The sequence below is a fragment of the Sycon ciliatum genome, chromosome 8, assembly GCF_964019385.1.
Source record: "Sycon ciliatum chromosome 8, ocSycCili1.1, whole genome shotgun sequence".
Taxonomy (NCBI): Eukaryota; Metazoa; Porifera; class Calcarea; order Leucosolenida; family Sycettidae; genus Sycon; species Sycon ciliatum.
Genome location: NC_088650.1, coordinates 14,979,802 through 15,001,480, shown reverse-complemented (window position 1 = coordinate 15,001,480; position 21,679 = coordinate 14,979,802). Strand labels below are relative to the sequence as shown.

The window sequence follows — 21,679 nt, the reverse complement described above, 5'->3', positions numbered from 1 at the left end:
AGTTGAACGAGGTAAAGGATGAAAGAATGTTATATGCACATCTACAACAAATATATCAGTAAGGCAGACAGCATCAGCAAGCAGGGCCCCATGCCCAATGTAAACCTCTATTGGGGAGACTAGATGGTAGCCAATCACGGCAGAAAAGCAAGATTGTCATGTGCACTAACAAACATTTAGAATGGAAATGGTAATTACCTTTACTTTTCAAAGCTCTGCTTTCTTCCACTAGAAGGAGGGAGATCTTCAATTATTGTACAATTCATATAATGCTCCAAACTAAGAAATTTGATTTTTGCCTAAGCTGCAGAAAGTGGCCAATGTCCTTGATCGAGCCTAGAACATAGAAGGCTGTCTGATGATCTTCGCCTGGCAGCAAACTAGGCGTTACAATAAACCCGAACGTCCTCTGCAGAGTCTGCTTTGTTTCTTCGAACTGTGATCTCAAATTTCGTGTACACTGATTCTTAAGTGCTGCTTTCTTTCCTTGGTGCTTGTCTTTGATTGGTTTGTCTTACAGCACCGTCGCCTCCTCCAGTCAATCCATCAGTCAATCCATCGGTCACTCCACCGGCCACTCAGCCAGTCACCTGTCCACCAGGATACGAGTATATCGGAATTCCCACATTCAATCCAGGAACTGGTGCATTCACATTCCCAATTGGAAGTTTCCCAACAGTTGATCTTCCTACAGGAAATATTCCAACTGGTTTCCCTACAGTGGGCAGTCTTCCGACGTTTGAAATTCCAACTGGCAGTCCTCCTACAATAGGTTCTCTACCAAGTTTCCCAACAGACTTTCCCACTTTCAATATTCCTACAGGTTCTGTTCCATCAATACCTACAGTCGATATTCCAACAGGTTTCCCTACTTTCGATATTCCAACAGGTAGTTTCCCCACTGTGGATATTCCAACAGGTTTTCCAAGTATACCAACTGTTGATCTTGGAAGTGTCCCAACTGTTCCCACCAACTTCCCCAGTGTGCCAACTGGTTTCCCTAGCATACCCACAGGTTTCCCGAGCGTGAGCTTTCCAAATCTGCCAACTGGAGTTCCAGCGGGATGCTTCCCGATTCCAACTACACTGCCTCTGGGAGCTACAACGCAAGGTAAATTACCGATGTAACGTAAACGCAGTATGATCGGGCGCCAGTAGACATGTTGCCCAATATCTTGCGCCCTAGAACCTCGACAGAACTTTGGAATGTACCATTGAAGATATAAAAAAGTAGCATGAAGCAGAAAGCCCTGTTTTTTTCGCACTCTTTTTTTCTGCTCATTCACTATACTTATGGTTTTCTTCATTAATTTTATATTGACTCGTTAACATATGTGAGACTTGTTATGGCACAGAGGTGCACTTCCGGGTTGGATGATTCTCGATGCTACATGCAGGGGCACATCTCCCCCGAAGATTCAGTAGAACTGCCCGTATCCAGGAAAATTGGAACGGCCACTGCCCCAAACTAGCAATTGCCTGCGACTTCAAACATACCTACTAATTTCATACAAAAAAAGAACCCGTTTTATACTAATAAAAAATAATTTTTGCAATGATTATTGTAGAATAGTCATGTTTTGTAGCTTGGAAGTTGCATGTTAGACGGGAGTGCGTGGATGTGGGGAGATTAGGCGAGTTTTACTGCAATCTCACTTGCATAACTTGTGTTTGTGACTTGTGTTTCAGCATCAAGTCAACCAACTCTTAACCCTACTCCACGTAAGTTCACTTCAGACGAAATCGAACAAAGAAACGCATCACATGACTTTACTTCAAACACTCGACCCGTGTCTGTTTGCTGTGAATGGCACTCTAGTTTCACCAAATGTTCGCCCACTGCCCTTGATCAAGGTGAAAAAGCGAATCTGGCTCCAATGGAGTTTGCGAATCCATAAACAAATAATATAGAAATGGAAAAGGACCTAGGAACTACAAGTTACGCTGTAATGTCCATGAACACCACCAGTTACTAAACAATCAGCTCATACGATAACATTGCACGCCACTGACTGACAGTACTGACGTTCTACGTTTTACGTTCCTTGGTCCTTTTTTTCTTTTTTATAAATTAATCCTCTTGATTGAAGGCTGCTCGCAGCACACAGCCACTGCAATGTAGCTATGCGCTTACACTCAAGTAGACATCAGGACTACTGTGTTTCTGAAGAGAATCATTGGCATTTGCCATGTGTTTGGCATTGCTTGCACTTTTCCTGCAGGGTGTATTTCCTATCCCACTCAGTGCTGTGGCCCGCCAGTATGCTATGATACTCAATCACCCACGTTCTTGACGACATTGCAGGACTACGCTTTAACTTGCCGTGGTGATGCATCATTGTGCAACCCGCTCCCTTTCACCGTGTGCCAGTATATACCCAGCAACGACAGCTGTGTTGGCTCTGGTTTGTTCTCAATTGCACCACCCACTGCACCGGCAACAAGTAAGACAATGAGAAGCACACTGTGATTTCTTGCATTACACTTTGTTGTGACAACCACATGGATGCCGTGAATAGAATTTCAGTCTTTGACCAATTTGTGGTGACTCACCTCCCACTACATAGGGGCTGCATCTGTGCCTTGATCCTAGAGGGTGGTGGCGGTCCTACGGATGCGGAAAACTCGGCTTCTAGCCGAGTCTCACGAGAACCGTGAAGTTTTTTGAATGAAATTGTTGTGACAACGTCAGTGCTTTTGATTACGATTCCTTGTAGTAGACGTATTAACTGATTCTGTACCTTTGTCAAACTAGACTAGATGTTTGCCCCTTGTCTCGTATGGGCTTGTGTTGGGGAGGTAGACAGTCATTTGCCCTGCATATGGTTTCTGCTTCATAGGAAAATTAGACTGCTTTAATGTAAGAAATAGAACATTTGCATCCAGTCTTCTGTTGGCACGACATTGTGAGCTCAAATTCACGCGAGGGTGCCGGTCATTGCAAGCTCTTATCTGCAAAATAAACCGTACGGCAGTTCACATTGCTTGCTTGACACTGTACAGCATCCCGCAGACCGGTTCAGTGATAAGTTGGTTGCGTGCACTACAATCATGGTTGTGAATTGATAGCTCCGATACCGTGTACCATGTTGTTGAAATTTTGTGGAACACTTGGGAAAATATTCATTCTTGTGTTTATCTTGTCCATGAAAGAGGATATTATACCATGACACTCTTAGCTTTTTAAAAAAATTAATATTTCGTGACTGTAATTGATCTTGACTGCCCTGTGTGCTGATGCAAGGTCGGAAAGTTCACATGGTCAGAATGGCCGTTGCCACAACTATTATAGTCAGTGGTCAAGCAAGTGCATCCATATTCAACCAAATGTGAACTAGTTCTTAACCCTTTAACTGCCGCTACATTTTCATGTGCAGCCTATACTAAGCAGTTTCAAATCTCACTATGGCCCCAAAAAAAGAGATGACAATTTCTCTCACACATTTTAATGAGCCTTTTTCTTGTGTTTGCCTTCAATCGGTTTGCCCTGCAGCACCTGCTCCTCCTCCAGTCACTCCATCAGTCACTCCAACGGTCACTCAGCCAGTCACCTGTCCACCAGGTTATGAATACATTGGATTTCCCACATTCAATCCAGGAACTGGTGCATTCACATTCCCAATTGGAAGTTTCCCAACAGTTGATCTTCCTACAGGAAATATTCCAACTGGTTTCCCTACAGTGGGCAGTCTTCCTACGTTTGATATTCCAACTGGCAGTCCTCCCACAATAGGTTCACTACCAAGTTTCCCAACAGACTTTCCCACTTTCAATATTCCTACAGGTTCTGTTCCATCAATACCTACAGTCGATATTCCAACAGGTTTCCCGACTTTTGACATTCCAACAGGTAGTTTCCCCACTGTGGATATTCCAACAGGTTTTCCAAGTATACCAACGGTTGATCTTGGAAGTGTCCCAACTGTTCCCACCAACTTTCCCAGCGTGCCAACTGGTTTCCCAAGCATACCCACAGGTTTCCCCAGTGTGAGCATTCCCAATCTGCCAACTGGAGTTCCAGTAGGATGTTTCCCGATTCCAACCACACTGCCACTGGGCGCAACAACACAGGCACAGAGTCCGCCGACAACTCAAGGTAGGGACAACTAAGTTCCAGTGTGCATGTTGATTTACTCAACAGGTTTTCGTCGCAATTCGTTCACGGCCTGGGTGCGAGGGTCACTCAGACTGAATGCCCGCAATCCTCCGTTGAGGATCAAGACATGCTGTGCAAGTGTTGGCGCATGAATTTAGCACTGCTGCCAGGAATGCACTGTGTCCATGAACTGATCTGCCGTGCTCCATCCTGTGCACTCTCTTGCAGTGTTTTGCATTATCAGTGCACTCTGATATTGATGCGTTGAGCCGATGAAGAAAACATTGTTGTTCAATAGATGCATGCATGGTCACATGTTTGCCCAGTGGTTCTGAGCTCCGCTGATATGGCCGAACCAGCTGAGCTAGGTGTGCGGAGTTTGAGTTCATTTGCAACTGCTTGGTAATTAGGGCTGCAAGGAATATTCGAATATTCGATTGATATTCGTTTGGAACCCGATAGAAGGAATATTTTCCCCTTTAGAGTATTCGTTCGTTTTGACACGTGCGCACACTCTGCTCGTGTCGATCTATTGTAGTAATTCTTGGACAGATGGAGTGATATGTACATGTGTTATGTGTTGAGAAAGGGGACATGACTCCACTAGACATCTACTTGGTCTAGAACAACCTGGGACTAGCCAAACACTTTCTAAGATTCTTTTGGTATCGAATACTGTACTTTCGCAAATTTTCGGTGTACTTTAATTTTCGGTACTTTCGGTGCGTCTGTTTCATACCTAAAATTTCAATACACCGAACAAACACTAACACACATAATCCAATAAGGAACTGCTTCTCTGTACCGAAAATTTCTGTTCACCTAACCTAGCCTGTTGCCCTCATACCGAAAATATTGAGCACTGAAAATTTCTGAAATTAGAGTATTCGATTCATTTACAAAAAATTCAGTTTCGTTCCTATTTAAATGATTTGTTTCATCCTTAGAAATAATTGAGCATTCGAGAGAATATTCGTTATTCGTTCGTTACGGATGAGTATACGTTCGTTTGTGAAATAGAATATTCGTTGCAGCCCTATTGGTAATAGACTGGTTGATTGTTTGGTGATAAACTGGCTGATTCGATCATGCTAAAATGCTTGTTTGTGTGTATGTGGCACACACTTTAAACCACTAACGAGATCACGGATTGCTTCATGTATGTATGTATGTGTCCGCAGATTGAGTATGTATGTATGTATGTATGTATGTATGTATGTATGTATGTATGTATGTATGTATGTATGTATGTATGTATGTATGTATGTGTGTGTGTGTATGTTGGATCACGGGACGGATACCCTGATGCCGTCAATCCTTTTTCTGCACCTTGTCCTCACCCACTTACTGAGGTGTGGTGAGCCCATAAGTGGGATCATTTCAAGTCCACCCTAGTTTGGGGATTTCAGGGGGTGTCGGCCGTTGGGTGGTTCAATGGCCAATTGAGTCATCTTTCCAAGATTCCTTTTGAGTCTCTCTCCCCTCTCCCGGGGAGACCCACGTGACCAATTTTGGCAGTGAGCAAGTACAAGTACAAGTACAAGTGTATGTGTGTATGTATGTGTGTGTATATGTATGTGTATATGTATGTGTGTGTATGTGTGTGTATGTGTGTGTATGTGTGTGTGTTTTTGTTCATCCAGCTCCACCTCCAACCGTTACGATTGCCAGTAAGTTGTGATCATGGGATCACGCTCGAAGATTTGTTGGAAATGCTTTGAGGGTTGTGAACGATCAAAATATGTTGCAGTTTGGCCATGATATCATGCTTCAAGAGGGCTGCTAGTTTGCAATGCGCACTGCTCTTATCAGTAATGCTCTTATTATAGTCAAAATTCAGCTGAAGTTTGGTTCATGTACATTTCCCCTAAGGGATATGGCCCAAATTACGTTGAACTATGAACATCGAGTGGAAAGACAATCTCATAGTGCGTACAACAATTGTAATTATTGTTTGCTGGATTCAATGCGACAAAAAGGCATATACTTGATTTTCAGTGCTCTCTGGATTAACTGTTGATTCCCAACTCAGTTACGACCTAACCTGCGGCCATGCCTTTTTCATGAGCATAGCGTGTTGAGGTACAAGTGCTGAATGAATGTTGTGTGTCGCGTTGTCACTGCCAGGATGTATGTCCATACCACGGGAGTGCTGTGGCGAGCCGTACTGCGTCGACACAAACTTTCCGAACGCGACGACCATCTCGGTGGACTATCTTACGCGTTGTGGAGACCCGACGTTGACATGCAACCCACAGCGTTTCGCTCAGTGCAGCGTCAGCCCTACCACTGGCGTCTGTGAGCAGACTGGCGCAATCTCTTTTGCTCCGAGCTTTCCCGTTACCACGCAGTTCAGAAGTAAGTCCTGTAGAACACATCTGATCCCAACCTCGCGTATTTATCTATTTTTTCATTTACTGCGTGTACTTCAGTAAAGAGAGACAGGAAGGAGGAAAGAGAAAACAATAACTATCGGTACAGAATGGGCCGTATAAATATACTACCATCTCCTAAACCGCACGTTACCTCCTATGCTTGAGGAAGGTGTTACTTTCATAGAAGATGTCTGAACTGCTTCTCATTTTAGAAGAAATGCTTCAAGCTCTGATTGTATATGTTTCTCAATGTTATCGACCCTATTTCGGTAAGCCTAACTGATTACCGGTATATAGGCTGATATGTCCTGTAAAGTTCGATCCTTGAACTTACTGCACGCACGTACACCAAGCCAGTTCCCGTATATTCTCTATTGTAAGCGCTGTGCTTCTTTCTTTTCAACTCGCCTCTACCCCATGCTGGTAATGGAGGCTGCGCTTATAATGGGGACCGTGCTTGCATTTTCTTCAACCAATAACTCTCTACAGAGGAGGAAGAAATCCATGCTAGACATCATGCATGGAATGCCGAATTCCATTAAGACCGTGCTAATAATAGAGACTGTGCTTATAATGTTTCGAAAGGTGCTGACAGTGCGCCAGTATTGGAGACTGTGCTAGTAATGGAGACCCGTGCTTATAATTGAGAGCATTTGGAGGTCTTCAAAGCTCAGTTCCTGCTTCCCTTTTTGTGTTTGTTTCTTTTCCGGTATCATTGCACGCTAAATATAATCGGAATGATGACCAGCTCCCACAGTGGATACATCTCAAGGTACGTCTTCAAACCTCTACACACACATTTGGAGAGGAAGTACTAAAACCTTGCATATCTTAATGATCAAACTGTCACATCAGACTAGGTATCTGTGTGATACAGCGGTCCTAATACTGGCACCGGAGTAACACGAAATAGAGGAGTTATATGTAGGCACTGTATGATTTGTCGTCTAAAGGATGTCCTTTGGATGTCAAGTGACATGCATGAGTGTCAAAAATGGTCAGTCTACATGAAATGGTTGCATTCATCTTAACTTCATTCAACTTCACCGCAGAGTACTTGGGCGTCATGCCAATTCTGCACTACCTTTCCTGCCTCTGTGTTCTGTGGTTGCAGCTGCAACTCCTCCACCAGTCACCCCACCGGTTACTCAGCCAGTCACCTGTCCACCAGGATATGAATATATCGGGATTCCCACATTCAATCCAGGAACTGGTGCATTCACATTCCCAATTGGAAGTTTCCCAACAGTTGATCTTCCTACAGGAAATATTCCAACTGGCTTCCCTACAGTGGGCAGTCTTCCAACGTTTGATATTCCAACTGGCAGTCCTCCTACAATAGGTTCTCTACCAAGTTTCCCAACAGACTTTCCAACATTCAATATTCCTACAGGTTCTGTTCCATCAATACCTACAGTCGATATTCCAACAGGTTTCCCTACTTTCGATATTCCAACAGGTAGTTTCCCCACTGTGGATATTCCAACAGGTTTTCCAAGTATTCCAACTGTTGATCTTGGAAGTGTCCCAACTGTTCCCACCAACTTTCCCAGTGTTCCAACTGGTTTCCCAAGCATACCCACAGGTTTCCCCAGTGTGAGCATTCCCAATCTGCCAACTGGAGTTCCAGCAGGATGTTTCCCAATTCCGACCACGTTGCCACTGGGAGCAACAACAACGGGCCGTGCACCAACCAGCACTCCTGCAGCGCCGACAACACCACAAGCAGTTGCTTCAACAACCCCGCTCTTTGCCACTAGTGGTGCAACAACATCTCAGGCAACAACTCAACCTCGTCAGACCACGCCAGGTAAATTAGTTGTCTTCCCAGTCAATCAATACTCCACAAAACCGCTTTAAAAGTGTGGATATGAACATTTTCTTTTTACTTTTTAAATATACTATGATTCTACTCAAGTGTAGCAGTATCCAATAACATTGAAACGGAACTCCGACGAACATCTGTCCTTTCCTGAAGAACAGGGCAATCATTTCATCTACATTCGTCCGGAGGGCTGTTTGCTCAAAGTGTGTTCTGGCAAGCCGTTACAACATGGATTTACACTGCTTTCCCTCTAAGGCGAGACCAAAAAATAGAGATTCCCGGGCCCTCCTGCACCAAAATCGAGCCAAAGCCAATTTGTTTTTTTGAACAATTCATACATGTACAGTACTGATCGTGTGAGTAGATCTGTGACGTGGAGTCACACAAACCTGAGCTTGTACGGCTCCCAGATGTACAGATCAGGGTCATCGTTGGTCGAAATATAGAATAATTGAACGGGTAAACCGCGTACCTGTTGCCTGTAAAAAAAATTGAAAAACATTAATAAAGAATAAAATTTGCCCGCAAGCACCAATTTCACATGGGTCCTGACCGGGAATCTCGATTTTATTTTGGTCTCACCTAAAGATCAAAACTACTTATTTTTAAACAAACGGTGAGGAGACAATAATTTGATACCGTATTATCTCTAATATAAGCACGGTCCTTTATTTTTTCAATGTACCTCCGCCCCGTGCTATTATTGGAGACGTTCCTTTATTGGAGACTGTTCCATTAATGTTTCAACCTCATTTCAGAGGCATGTTGCCATGCCAAATTCATGTCAGACACACACATTTAAGGGTTTCTTCGTCTGTACAGATAATGAATTTTGCACAGTGTGCTTATAATGGAGACTGAGCACTTTATTTTTTGAATGCCGCCCCAAGGTGTTCTATTGGAGACGTGCTATTATTGGAGACTGTGCTTATATTAGAGATAACACGGTAACCGCAATCAAGCACATAGTCTCCACCGTTCTACATTGCATGAATAAAGTACACAAATGTCGGTTCAGCTCATTTTATTGATTGTGGTTATCTACTAATTTTTGACGTATATTTATCACATCGTCAAGAGCAGTAAAATTTGGGTTGTGATGATTTCCGCAAAAAATGTTTCTCTAAAAGTAAGCTGCATAAATCGTCGACTGTCACTTCCAAATTCTATTATTCTGTTACTGTATAGCAGGGAATTTTCGGACGGAAATATTTTCGGACAAAGCCGAATTTCGACCTTTCGTACGAATTTTATATTCGTACATACTAAATGCACATATTCGCAAGCAGTACACGTGAACAAATTTTAGTACGGAATTAATTTTAGTACAAAAGAGGCCGTATACGAAATCGAACGAAAATAAATTTCGTCCGAAAATGTCGTGCTTTACAGTATCCCATGCGGTGATTATAGAAGTATTGCTTTGTCTTGAGATCTCAATTCTCTCTTCTGTGTTCGCTGCAGCTCCACCAACTATTCCAGTCGTCACCTGTCCACCAGGATATGAATACATTGGAGTTCCCACATTCAATCCAGGAACGGGTGCATTCACATTCCCAATTGGAAGTTTCCCAACAGTTGATCTTCCTACAGGAAATATTCCAACTGGTTTCCCTACAGTGGGCAGTCTTCCAACGTTTGATATTCCAACTGGCAGTCCTCCTACAATAGGTTCTCTACCAAGTTTCCCAACAGACTTTCCAACATTCAATATTCCTACAGGTTCTGTTCCATCAATACCTACAGTCGATATTCCAACAGGTTTCCCTACTTTCAACATTCCAACAGGTAGTTTCCCCACTGTGGATATTCCAACAGGTTTTCCAAGTATACCAACTGTTGATCTTGGAAGTGTCCCAACTGTTCCCACCAACTTTCCCAGTGTGCCAACTGGTTTCCCAAGCATACCCACAGGTTTCCCCAGTGTGAGCATTCCAAATCTGCCAACAGGAGTTCCAGCGGGTTGTTTCCCAATTCCGACCACACTGCCACTGGGAGCAACAACAACGGGCCGTGCCCCAACCAGCACTCCTGCACCACCGACAACACCTCGTGTGTCTACCCCGGTGGCAACAACTGGAGGTGCCCCAACGTCTCCGCCAACAACCCCACCCAGTCCTACAACACCAGGTAAATCATCACTCCTCTGCAAACCCTTTTTCTAATGGATCCTATCCAATGCACGATGATAGTATATTGTTGTCATTGCAGTACGTAGAACATGTTTTCAGAGGATTACTTTAATGGAAATACCAAATTCTTGGTTTAAAAAAGGGTGCATTTGCAGCTGACGCATTTATAATTCTCCCCGCAAGTCAGCACATGCGTATGAGCTTCTCCTGCAAGAGTTGCGACGGAATGATGGTGGCGATGATCAGGCGGTGTTGTAGGATTTCTGCTTTCTTCAATAATCCATAATTGAAATTCTCACATTCTCTCTTTGAGCATGTGCTAACACTATCATACTTTCTTCTGTGTTTGCTGCAGCGCCACCAACTATTCCAGTTGTCACCTGTCCACCAGGATATGAATACATTGGAGTTCCCACATTCAATCCAGGAACTGGTGCATTCACATTCCCAATTGGAAGTTTCCCAACAGTAGATCTTCCTACAGGAAATATTCCAACTGGTTTCCCTACAGTGGGCAGTCTTCCAACGTTTGATATTCCAACTGGCAGTCCTCCTACAATAGGTTCTCTACCAAGTTTCCCAACAGACTTTCCAACATTCAATATTCCTACAGGTTCTGTTCCATCAATACCTACAGTCGATATTCCAACAGGTTTCCCTACTTTCGACATTCCAACAGGTAGTTTCCCCACTGTGGATATTCCAACAGGTTTTCCAAGTATTCCAACTGTTGATCTTGGAAGTGTCCCAACTGTGCCCACCAACTTTCCCAGCGTGCCAACTGGTTTCCCAAGCATACCCACAGGTTTCCCCAGTGTGAGCATTCCAAATCTGCCAACAGGAGTTCCAGTGGGATGTTTCCCAATTCCGACCACGCTGCCACTGGGAGCAACAACAACAGCCCGTGCCCCAACCAGCACTCCTGCAGCGCCGACAACACCTCGTGTGTCCACCCCGGTGGCAACAACTGGAGGTGCCCCAACGTCTCCGCCAACAACCCCACCAAGTCCTACAACACCAGGTAAATTGTCACTCCTCTGCAAACCCTTTTTTATCTGTCTGCTGGCATTGAGTTCCCACACATTTCAGAGAAAACACTGATTGAAATTTTATTAAAAACATACTGAAACAGGGAGGCCTTCTGGAAATATCCTTTTTCTGTCGATGACATTTTGTGACTTGATGGCAGGGGTTCAAGTGGTGTTGACCTAAACCAAAAAGTGACGTGACCTGAGTAAGTCTATTGAAAGGACCAACGCAAGTGTCAGTGTTCATGTATGAACATTTGTCAGGGTAGGACGTGGGAGAGGGTAGGGGTATCAGGAGGAAATGAATAATTTCAAAATGATCTTTTTGAGCAAGTGACACTCCAAATGTGAAGTTTTCTTTTTCTATGAATATGTGCTTACATTTTCATACTTTCTTCTGTGTTTGCTCCAGCCCCTCCAACTATTCCAGTCGTCACCTGTCCACCAGGATATGAGTATATTGGAGTTCCCACATTCAATCCAGGAACGGGTGCATTCACATTCCCAATTGGAAGTTTCCCAACAGTTGATCTTCCTACAGGAAATATTCCAACTGGTTTCCCTACAGCGGGCAGTCTTCCAACGTTTGATATTCCAACTGGCAATCCTCCTACAATAGGTTCTCTACCAAGTTTCCCAACAGACTTTCCAACATTCAATATTCCTACAGGTTCTGTTCCATCAATACCTACAGTCGATATTCCAACAGGTTTCCCTACTTTCGACATTCCAACAGGTAGTTTCCCCACTGTGGATATTCCAACAGGTTTTCCAAGTATACCAACTGTTGATCTTGGAAGTGTCCCAACTGTTCCCACCAACTTTCCCAGTGTGCCAACTGGTTTCCCAAGCATACCCACAGGTTTCCCCAGTGTGAGCATTCCAAATCTGCCAACAGGAGTTCCAGCGGGATGTTTCCCAATTCCGACCACGCTGCCACTGGGAGCAACGACAACAGGCCGTGCCCCAACAAGCACTCCTGCACCACCGACAACACCGAGAGCAACCGCGGGTGTTACAACACCAAGTGTCTCCACACCAGTGCTAACCACCGGTGCCACAACATCTCAGGCAACAACTCAACCACAGCAGACAACACCAGGTATGTTCTGCAACTGTCCACTACAAGAATTGTCTTCTGATGGGTGGTGCTCTACTGCAGTTCATTCATAAAAAGATGGGCCCTGGCTCTGGCAAGCTCCTTTTCTTTCTTTCTTTTTTTGCTATTTTGCATACTATAATTATGATGCAATGCCGCGAGATCAGGATCTTGAAAAAGGGTCCGAAAACGAACCTTGAGTGGGGTTCGAATAGCACCGTGTACTGTTGCAAGTAGAGGGAAAAGGCCAGGATTCTCCCAATACAGTGTTTTGGAGCAAAACCTTGATGAAATCCTATTCTTGTTACAGTTTTTTGTTTGTTTGGAGACATAGACTTCAGAAACATTATTGGAAATCCATAGGGAATTGTCGAAAACTTCTTAAACCACACAATGTTTGACTCATTTATGGCCAAATGCTAGAAGTCCATCTTTTTATGCGTGGACTGTATCCTATAGTGTTCTGACTGGTGCCATAGTGGCCACGCAGATTATTGAAACAAACTCGAAAGAAACCTAATAGATCGGACTTGTCAAGATACGATTTAATAACTGTTGTACATGATGGTGTGTAGGAATATATTGAGCTATTGTAATGCCATAGTGCATGATAACTATAAATAGTCTTTATTATTCATCTTATGTACTGTCGTGGACATGAAAATCATGTCGAACGACTGGGCCTGCACCCTCATGGCCTCAGTGCGAACATAACGTTGCATGTGTGTATCTTATGCGTACTCACGGCTGCGTGGCCAGCGCCCTGGGGCCGTTTGACCTCCGACCGAATTTCCATGTCCACGGCTGTGGATCGTGTTCCAAAAGCGTAGATTTCGATTTCGAGTACAGTGCAGTGAGTGCAATTCTCTCTTCTGTGTTTGCTGCAGCTCCACCAACTATTCCAGTTGTCACCTGTCCACCAGGATATGAATACATCGGAGTTCCCACATTCAATCCAGGAACTGGTGCATTCACATTCCCAATTGGAAGTTTCCCAACAGTTGATCTTCCTACAGGAAATATTCCAACTGGTTTCCCTACAGTGGGCAGTCTTCCAACGTTTGATATTCCAACTGGCAGTCCTCCTACAATAGGTTCTCTACCAAGTTTCCCAACAGACTTTCCAACATTCAATATTCCTACAGGTTCTGTTCCATCAATACCTACCGTCGATATTCCAACAGGTTTCCCTACTTTCGACATTCCAACAGGTAGTTTCCCCACTGTGGATATTCCAACAGGTTTTCCAAGTATACCAACTGTTGATCTTGGAAGTGTCCCAACTGTTCCCACCAACTTTCCCATTGTGCCAACTGGTTTCCCAAGCATACCCACAGGTTTCCCCAGTGTGAGCATTCCCAATCTGCCCACAGGAGTTCCAGTGGGATGTTTCCCGATTCCAACCACACTGCCCCTGGGAACAACGGCAGCCACTGCCCAGACAACACCTACAGTCCAGGCGACAACTACGGTTGCTGCTACTCCTCCTGTGACCACACCTATCGTACCCACCTTCGGTTTCTCAACTCAACCAGTAACAACTCCGGCAGTAACAACTCCGGCTGTGACAACTCCCGCCGTGACAACTCCGGCTGTAACAACCCCGGCTGTGACAACTCCCGCCGTGACAACTCCGGCTGTAACAACCCCGGGAGTTTCAACTCCATCTGTGCCAATTGTCACTACACCATCTGTGCCAATTGTCTCTACCCCATCTGTGCCTACATTTGGCTTTACAACTCCCACGGTAGCAACTCCACTGGTGACGACTCCAGCTGTTTCAACACCTTCTTTGCCCATTGTCACCACGCCATCAGTCCCAACGTTTGGCCCCTCTAGTCCAACAGTTTCAATACCAGCTTTCACCACTCCTGGAGTGTCAAGTCCAGGAGCAACTACCCAGGCAGCCACAACACGGGCTGCTACAACTGCGGCTGGTACGACTGCTGCTGCTTCAACTGCTGCTGCAACAACAGCAGCCGCTACAACTGGAGCTGCTACAACTGGAGCCGCTACAACTGGAGCTGCTACGACTGCAGCCGGTACAACAGGCGCTGGCACGAGTGCTGGAGCAACAACAGCAGCTCCTACAACCGCAGCAGCTACAACAGCAGCAGGAACAACTGCTGCTGCTACAACAGCGGCTGGCACAACTGCAGCTCCTCCAACCTTGGCTGCCACAACTGCAGCGGGAACAACCATGGCCGGCACAACTGCAGCTGCTACGACTGCTGCTGCTTCAACTGCCGCTGCTACAACTGCTGCTGCTACGACAGGAGCTGCTACGACTGCAGCTGCTACAACTGGAGCCGCTACAACTGGAGCTGCTACGACTGCAGCCGGTACAACAGGTGCTGGCACAAGTGCTGCAGCAACAACAGCAGCTCCTACAACCGCAGCAGGTACAACAGCAGCAGGAACAACTGCTGCTGCTACAACAGCGGCTGGCACAACTGCAGCTCCTCCAACCTTGGCTGCCACAACTGCAGCTGGAACAACCATGGCCGGCACAACTGCAGCTGCTACGACTGCTGCTGCTGCTACAACTGCCGCTGCTACAACTGCTGCTGCTACGACAGGAGCTGCTACAACTGGAGCCGCTACAACTGGAGCTGCTACGACTGCAGCCGGTACAACAGGCGCTGGCACGAGTGCTGCAGCATCAACAGCAGCTGCTACAACCGCAGCTGCTACAACAGCAGCAGGAACAACTGTGGCTGGTACAACAGTGGCTGCCACGACTGCAGCTGGTACAACAGCAGCCGGTACAACCATGGCTGGAACAACTGCAGCTGCCACGACTGCAGCTGCTACAACAGCGGCTGGAACAACTGCAGCTGGCACAACTGCAGCTGGCACAACTGCAGCTTCCACGACAGCAGCTGCTACAACAGCAGCTCCTCCAACCGTGGCTGCCACAACGGCAGCTGGAACAACCATTGCTGGCACAACCGCTGCTGCTACAACTTCTGCTGGCGCCACAACCGTGGCTGGTACAACTGCTGCTGCTACCACCAGAGCGGCTACAACGGCAGCCGGTACAACTGCAGCCGGTTCAACAGGTGCTGCCACCACTGCTGCTGCCACAACTGCTGCAGCTACAACAGCGTCGGGTGCAACTGCTGCGGCCACAACTGTTGCAGCCACAACTGCTGCAGTTACAACAGCGTCTGGTGCGACTGCTGCTGCCACCACTGCTGCTGCCACAACTGCTGCAGTTACAACAGCGTCTGGTGCGACTGCTGCTGCCACAACTGCTGCAGCTACAACAGCGTCTGGTGCAACTGCTGCTGCCACAACTGCTGCTGCCACAACTGCGGCAGCTACAACAGCGTCTGGTGCGACTGCTGCTGCCACCACTGCTGCTGCCACAACTGCTGCAGCTACAACAGCGTCTGGTGCAACTGCTGCTGCTACAACTGCTGCAGGCACGGGAACTGGAGCAACCGTGGGAGCTACTTCCGCTGGTGGCACAACTGCTGCTGGTAGTAGCGCAGCTGTGAGTGGCACGACAGCAAAACCGACCACAGGATCTGCTCAACCACCAATAACATCAACAGCAGGAGAACCCGTATGTTCCTTGATAAACTTGTAATGCATGCACAAATAAAGACTTGTAGTATGAAAAGCTGCTACCATAGTTCTGGTGTAAGTTTGCCCATGGCTGTAATTGGATAGAGGCCATGGCTGTAGCTGGATAGTGGCCATTGTGCAAGCAGAGTTGCATGCATCCCAGCGATCACTGTATATCCATGCGAGTCGCGGCAGGAGTCGCATAGCTGTTAAGTGCACCCTGTGCCTCCCTTCTCTCTGGCTGTTTCTTCCTTTTCCCCATCTTCTGTTCTCCACCTACCCCCTTTCTCTTATCTTTTTCATTGTTCTCCACACTTCTCCCTTCTCTCTCTCCCCTCCCCCCCCCCCCCCTCTCTCCATCTCTCTCTCTCTCTCTCTCTCCAAACCCTGACATTGAGTTCTTCGCCCATGTATGTTATATTTTCTTGTTCAATTATGTAAACTGTGGATTTTGTGCAATGTGTGCGTGTGTGTGTGTGTGTGTGTGTGTGTGCGGGCACGTGTGTATTTGCGTGCATGCATGTGTGTGTGTGTGTGTGTGTGTGTGTGTATGTGTATGATTCAGGCGACAACAACTACCATCCCTGTCATAGTCATCTTGTCTTTGTCCGGGGTTGACGCGGGTGTCATGTACACCAACGAGCAGCTGGCTGCCAGGATTCGTAGCAGTCTGGAAATCGGCCCGGTGAACGTAACAGCTCAGACAAGCTCTGGCAGCGTGTAAGTAGTTCCTCTGTGTCAGTGCTGTTGCCTGAGTGCTGCCAGTGTGCGGGGGTGCTTACAGTGTGCGTGTACAGGCAGTGTATGTGTTTGCGTTCCTCTGTGAACACTACTGAAGTTTTCCTCTGGCCATTTCGGCAGCAATGAAATTTCCCGATTTTCTCATTTTCATGCCGCGGGCCAGCCGTTACCAACCCTGTGCACTGTAAAACCGGAAAGTTCAATGACCAACAAGTTAACGTTTTGGTAATTTTGGCACGATAACGTGCAGAAAGTTTAACGATGGCCACCTGGCCACCCATCTGTATGCGCATCTTTACACAGACATCTGAAACCGGGTTCGCGATAACGTTTCTTCAAATAACGAAAAAAAACGATTGGTAATTAAAACGATAGACTTTGTGACTTGCTAGACTTTCCTGTTTGACAGTAAATACTGGTTATGTTTTGTAACTTTTTAGTTGCAGGATTTTTTGTACTGAAAACGGGTTTATTCAAGCAATACGACATGGAAAGAAGGAAGAAAACCAAAGATACCGGGGATGAAACTCGACGATGAAATCGAAATGAAAATTTGAAAAAAAAGTCTAATCCAAAGAAACTCAAGGCAAATGTAACAAGGTTGTGTAAAAGATTCAACTCAATCGCTAGACGAATGCTTTGAAAAGATATGAAGTGTGCACGGAAGCAGTATGTTTGTTGTTTTCGTTTTTCGGGGATCAATACTGGTATTGATCCCATTCTGCTACCCACGGTCAAGTGAAAAAAGCTTTGTTCTGGCACAAGGGGTACTTCGTGGATTTGTGAAAAAGCCTTTTATCGGGCAATCACAGAACATGATAATTATCACAAGCCTGGCACAACAACTAACAAAAAACGAAAAATGAAATGACTTTTAAAGAAAAAGAGATTTCATTGGCGTGTTGAGTGCTCTCGAGCACCCCCAGGCTCACCGGTGCAAGCTGTTGCACTCCTGGCGTTGTTGAAGTGCCGTGCAACGCTCTAGTCTTCTGTCACATTGACGCTAACCAACATTGTTATTAGCATGTTCCCACTGAAGCTTATCATGAGGATCATGCTGTGCATTTTTTCTGATTTCTTCTCCAGTGTATGATTTATTGCATTTTAAACCATTGTGTTAATTTGCCTGTAAAAGAGGCTGAAAAGAAGAAGAAAAAAACTCCTGCTGTGTCCTATTTACAAGACTCTTTTACAGGCAAAATACAAACAATGAATGTGCAATACAAAAATTAGCGTCGAGCCGACAATAGTCGTAGAATTGCGATCAACAGAACGAGCTGAGCCGACATTTCACAAAGGCTATACTGCAATTAAAAAACGAGTGGATACGAAGGCGGTGAAGAACATTTTAGAATACAATAAAGCCTTTGTGAAATGTTGGTTCAGCTCGTTCTGTTGATCGCAATTCTAATACAAAAATTGGTAACTTTTCAAATAGAGAATAAAAGAATGCAAACCCAGCAGAGCTATGACAACTGCCAGTACCATCCTGGTTGAAGGCTAGCAGAACCTTGCTCAACTAAGCAGTTGGCAGAACCTTGCTCATTCAAGCAGTCAGCAGGGCCTTGCTCGATCAAGCAACCAGTCTTCCGGTGCAGCTTGTTGGCGTTGCAAAATTCCACCATCCTGTCTTCAGTGTATATGTTCTGAAAGAACCACCGTCTTCCAATCCTTCTGTTCATTCCGCTCTCTCTGTCTTGCTTTGCTGCTGCAGTCTGTCAGTGTACTTCTTCGTACGGGACAATGAGACAAATATGGCCGTGGACGCAGAGGCTGTTCTCTCTCGTATCAGTGTATCAAGCATCACAAATTCGCTGCTGACATCGTTCAGCGCAGCAGGTCTGACCTCTGCAGCATCCTGTAAGTGCCTCTGATCATTGGGCATATGTGCGCTTAGCCGTCTGTATGTGTGTGTGTGTGTGTGTGCATGTGTGCGTGGGTGCATGTGTGTGGGTATGTAGGGGGGGGGGGGTGCATGTGTGTGGGTGCATGTGTGCGTGTGTGTGTTTGTGGGTGCAGGTGTGTGTGTGCGTGCGTGTGTGCGTGTGTGCGTGCCGGTGTGTGTGTGTGTGCCGGTGTGTGTGTGTGCATGTGTGGGTGCATGCATGTGTGTGGGTGCATGCATGTGCGTGTGGGTGCATGTGTGTGGTGCATGTGTGTGGGTGGGTGCATGTGTGACGGTGGGTGCATGTGTGTGTGTGAATGTGTGTGGGTGGGTGCATGTGTGTGGGTGGGTGCTGTGTGTGGGTGCATGTGTATGGGTGTGTGTGTGTGTGCATGCATGTGGGCATGTGGGTGGGTGCATGTGTGGGTGCATGTGTGTGGGTACATGTGTGTGGGTGTGTGCATGTGTGTGTGTGTGTGTGTGTGTGTGTGTGTGTGTGCATGTGTGTGCATGTGTGTGGGTGCATGTGTGTGGGTGCATGTGTGTGGGTGGGGCATGTTTGTGGTGCATGTGTGTGGGTGGGTGCATGTGTGTGGGTGCAAGTGTGTGGGTGCGTGTGCATGTGTGGGTGCATGTGTGTGTGTGTGTGTGTGTGTGGGTACATGCACGTGGGTGGGTGCATGTGTGTGGGTGCATGTGTGTGGGTACATGTGTGTGGGTGCATGTGTGTGGGTGCATGTATGTGTGTGGGTGCATGTGTGTGGGTGCATGTGTGTGGGTGCATGTGTGTGGGTGCATGTGTGTGTGTGGGTGTGTATGTGTGTGGGTGTGTGGGTGTGTGGGTGTGTGGGTGTGTGGGTGTGTGGGTGTGTGGGTGGGTGTGTGTGTGTGTGTGTGGGTGTGTGGGTGTGTGGGTGTGTATGTGTGTGGGTGTGTATGTGTGTGGGTGGGTGGGTGGGTGGGTGCATGTGTGTGGGTGCATGTGTGTGGGTGCATGTGTGTGGGTGTGTATGTGTGTGGGTGTGTATGTGTGGGTGTGTGTGGGTGGGTGTACCATAATGATGCATGACACTTACTACAGTGCTGCTCAACGAAATTTGATCGCAAAAGTCACCAAATTCTGCACCAGTTCGCTGTGTTGGCAGGTCCCAGCGCTGCTCAGCTTGGCATTGACTGGATTGATCAGACTCCATTGAGCTGTACTGAAGTGTGTTTTCATCTGAGATTTCTGCTTTCTAAAATACAGGTGGTCTGCTTTTGCAGTGCATGACCGCAAGGTCAATAATACTATTACATCATATTAACATTGCATTTCTGGTTGTGGTTTCTACTGTGTGTGTGTGTGTGTGTGTGTGTGTGTGTGTGTGTGTGTGTGTGTGTGTGTGTGTGTGTGTGTGTGTGCGTGTGTGTGTGTGCGTACATGCGTGTGTGTGTGTGTGTGTACGTGTATGTGTGTTCGTGTGTGTGTGTGTGTACGTGTGCATGTGTGCATGTGCATGTGTGTGCGTGTGTGTGCGTGCGTACGGTCTTGTCTCAGTGTCGCCACGTCCCACTCTGCAGCCCACGGAGACGGACGACGACAGTGGCCTGGGCGGCGGTGCCATTGCCGGTATCATCATTGGTGTTCTCGCTGCTCTTGCAATACTCGCACTGCTTGCCTACTATATACGACTCAGAAAACGACGCTCAGAGTACTGGACCGATTCCACCAAGCAGAGTCGCAATAGTAAAAAGTGAGTGTGCCGCTGGCAAAGCTGGCAGATGCAAATACAAAAAGGGAAATTCCCTGTGTGCTGCTAGATCCCCGCCATGGGCTATGCAGTATCAATAATCAACACTGCCAAATGTAGAGTATTAACACGCTGCGAGATCTGTACTTTTGGCTGAGGCCGTGCACTGCCGTGCTGCTTTTAGTGGGACCTGGTCATAACGGTACATGTAAATGTGAACTAGTGCAGCAGGGGATTATTGGGCAGCCCCTCGCAGTTTATGAAACACTGGACGGTGTACAGGCAGTAAATGGTGCCCACTTTTCGCGAAGGGATTACATTGAGCAGGGCATGATATATACATGTGCACGAGCAGCACTCTTTAGAACTAAAGCTTGCTGCACAGGCTTTCTTCTCATCCAGCGCGCTAAAACAGGCGTTTGTTTTTCCACGTTTTCCCCGCAGGACCGAGGTATACTTTGACAACTACTCATTCAGCAAGCCGTGAAGCGGATCACGAATCCTGGCCGTGTCCGCCTTCTTTTTTTTTTTTATACCGTTCGCAGATTGGTTTACAGCTGTGTTGGCCGATGTCACATTTGCTTGTGTTTTTCAGAATCCACCCTGCTACTTATACATGGTACACCTTGCCTTGAACTCGTGACAGGGCTAGATCAAATACTTTTTTTTCATTCCACATTAGAAGAAACAACAAGTTAGGTTTTGAACAATTCAGTTAATTAATTATTGGCTAATGATAATACTAATAATATCAGTCAATTATTTGATGAACTAGGTAGGGCTGTTTACACATTGATAGGATTGCTTGCTTGCCAACTAGGGGCTCAGTGGCTTTCCTGCCATTGCGAACTGTTGGCGAAGTTTCAGTGGCTTAGAATCATTTCACGGTCGCTTGAATCACACATTTCTGTTGGTCTGTGCCAAAAAATGTAGCTGAACGCTACTTGCAACTTCCTGTGTGTTTGTGTGCGAACGTGCATCTACATGTTTGTACGTGTGTCATGTGTATGTGCATCTATCTGTTAGCCCTGCGTTTTAGGGCGCGTTTGAATTGTCACTCTTTGACTTTTCAAGGAGTTTCGTTTTTCTGAATAGGTGGCCTTATTGGCCTCTTCAGAAAATCGAAGCTCCTCGAAACTCCTCGAAACTCATCCGATGGGAAGGTGGATTAGTTTCAAAGAGTTTGGAATAGCTA

At 46.3% G+C, this 21,679-nt stretch overlaps 1 protein-coding gene across 1 annotated transcript in view; it reads left to right on the top strand.

Annotated features, from left to right (window-relative positions):
- The window catches only part of LOC135823583 (mucin-2-like), a 29,024-nt gene extending 7,590 nt beyond the window's left edge, over positions 1-21,434 (top strand). The window contains exons 7-22 of the mRNA XM_065336428.1: positions 521-1,111; positions 1,690-1,722; positions 2,223-2,444; positions 3,494-4,096; positions 5,740-5,766; positions 6,224-6,454; positions 7,220-7,243; positions 7,586-8,281; positions 9,761-10,426; positions 10,784-11,449; positions 11,869-12,558; positions 13,443-16,126; positions 16,694-16,848; positions 18,584-18,729; positions 20,292-20,487; positions 20,929-21,434. Coding sequence (XP_065192500.1) covers positions 521-1,111; positions 1,690-1,722; positions 2,223-2,444; positions 3,494-4,096; positions 5,740-5,766; positions 6,224-6,454; positions 7,220-7,243; positions 7,586-8,281; positions 9,761-10,426; positions 10,784-11,449; positions 11,869-12,558; positions 13,443-16,126; positions 16,694-16,848; positions 18,584-18,729; positions 20,292-20,487; positions 20,929-20,971 — 7,673 coding nt within the window. The 3' untranslated portion in view covers positions 20,972-21,434. The remainder of the gene's footprint in view (positions 1-520; positions 1,112-1,689; positions 1,723-2,222; positions 2,445-3,493; positions 4,097-5,739; positions 5,767-6,223; positions 6,455-7,219; positions 7,244-7,585; positions 8,282-9,760; positions 10,427-10,783; positions 11,450-11,868; positions 12,559-13,442; positions 16,127-16,693; positions 16,849-18,583; positions 18,730-20,291; positions 20,488-20,928) is intronic.
- Positions 21,435-21,679: the final 245 nt, after the last annotated feature.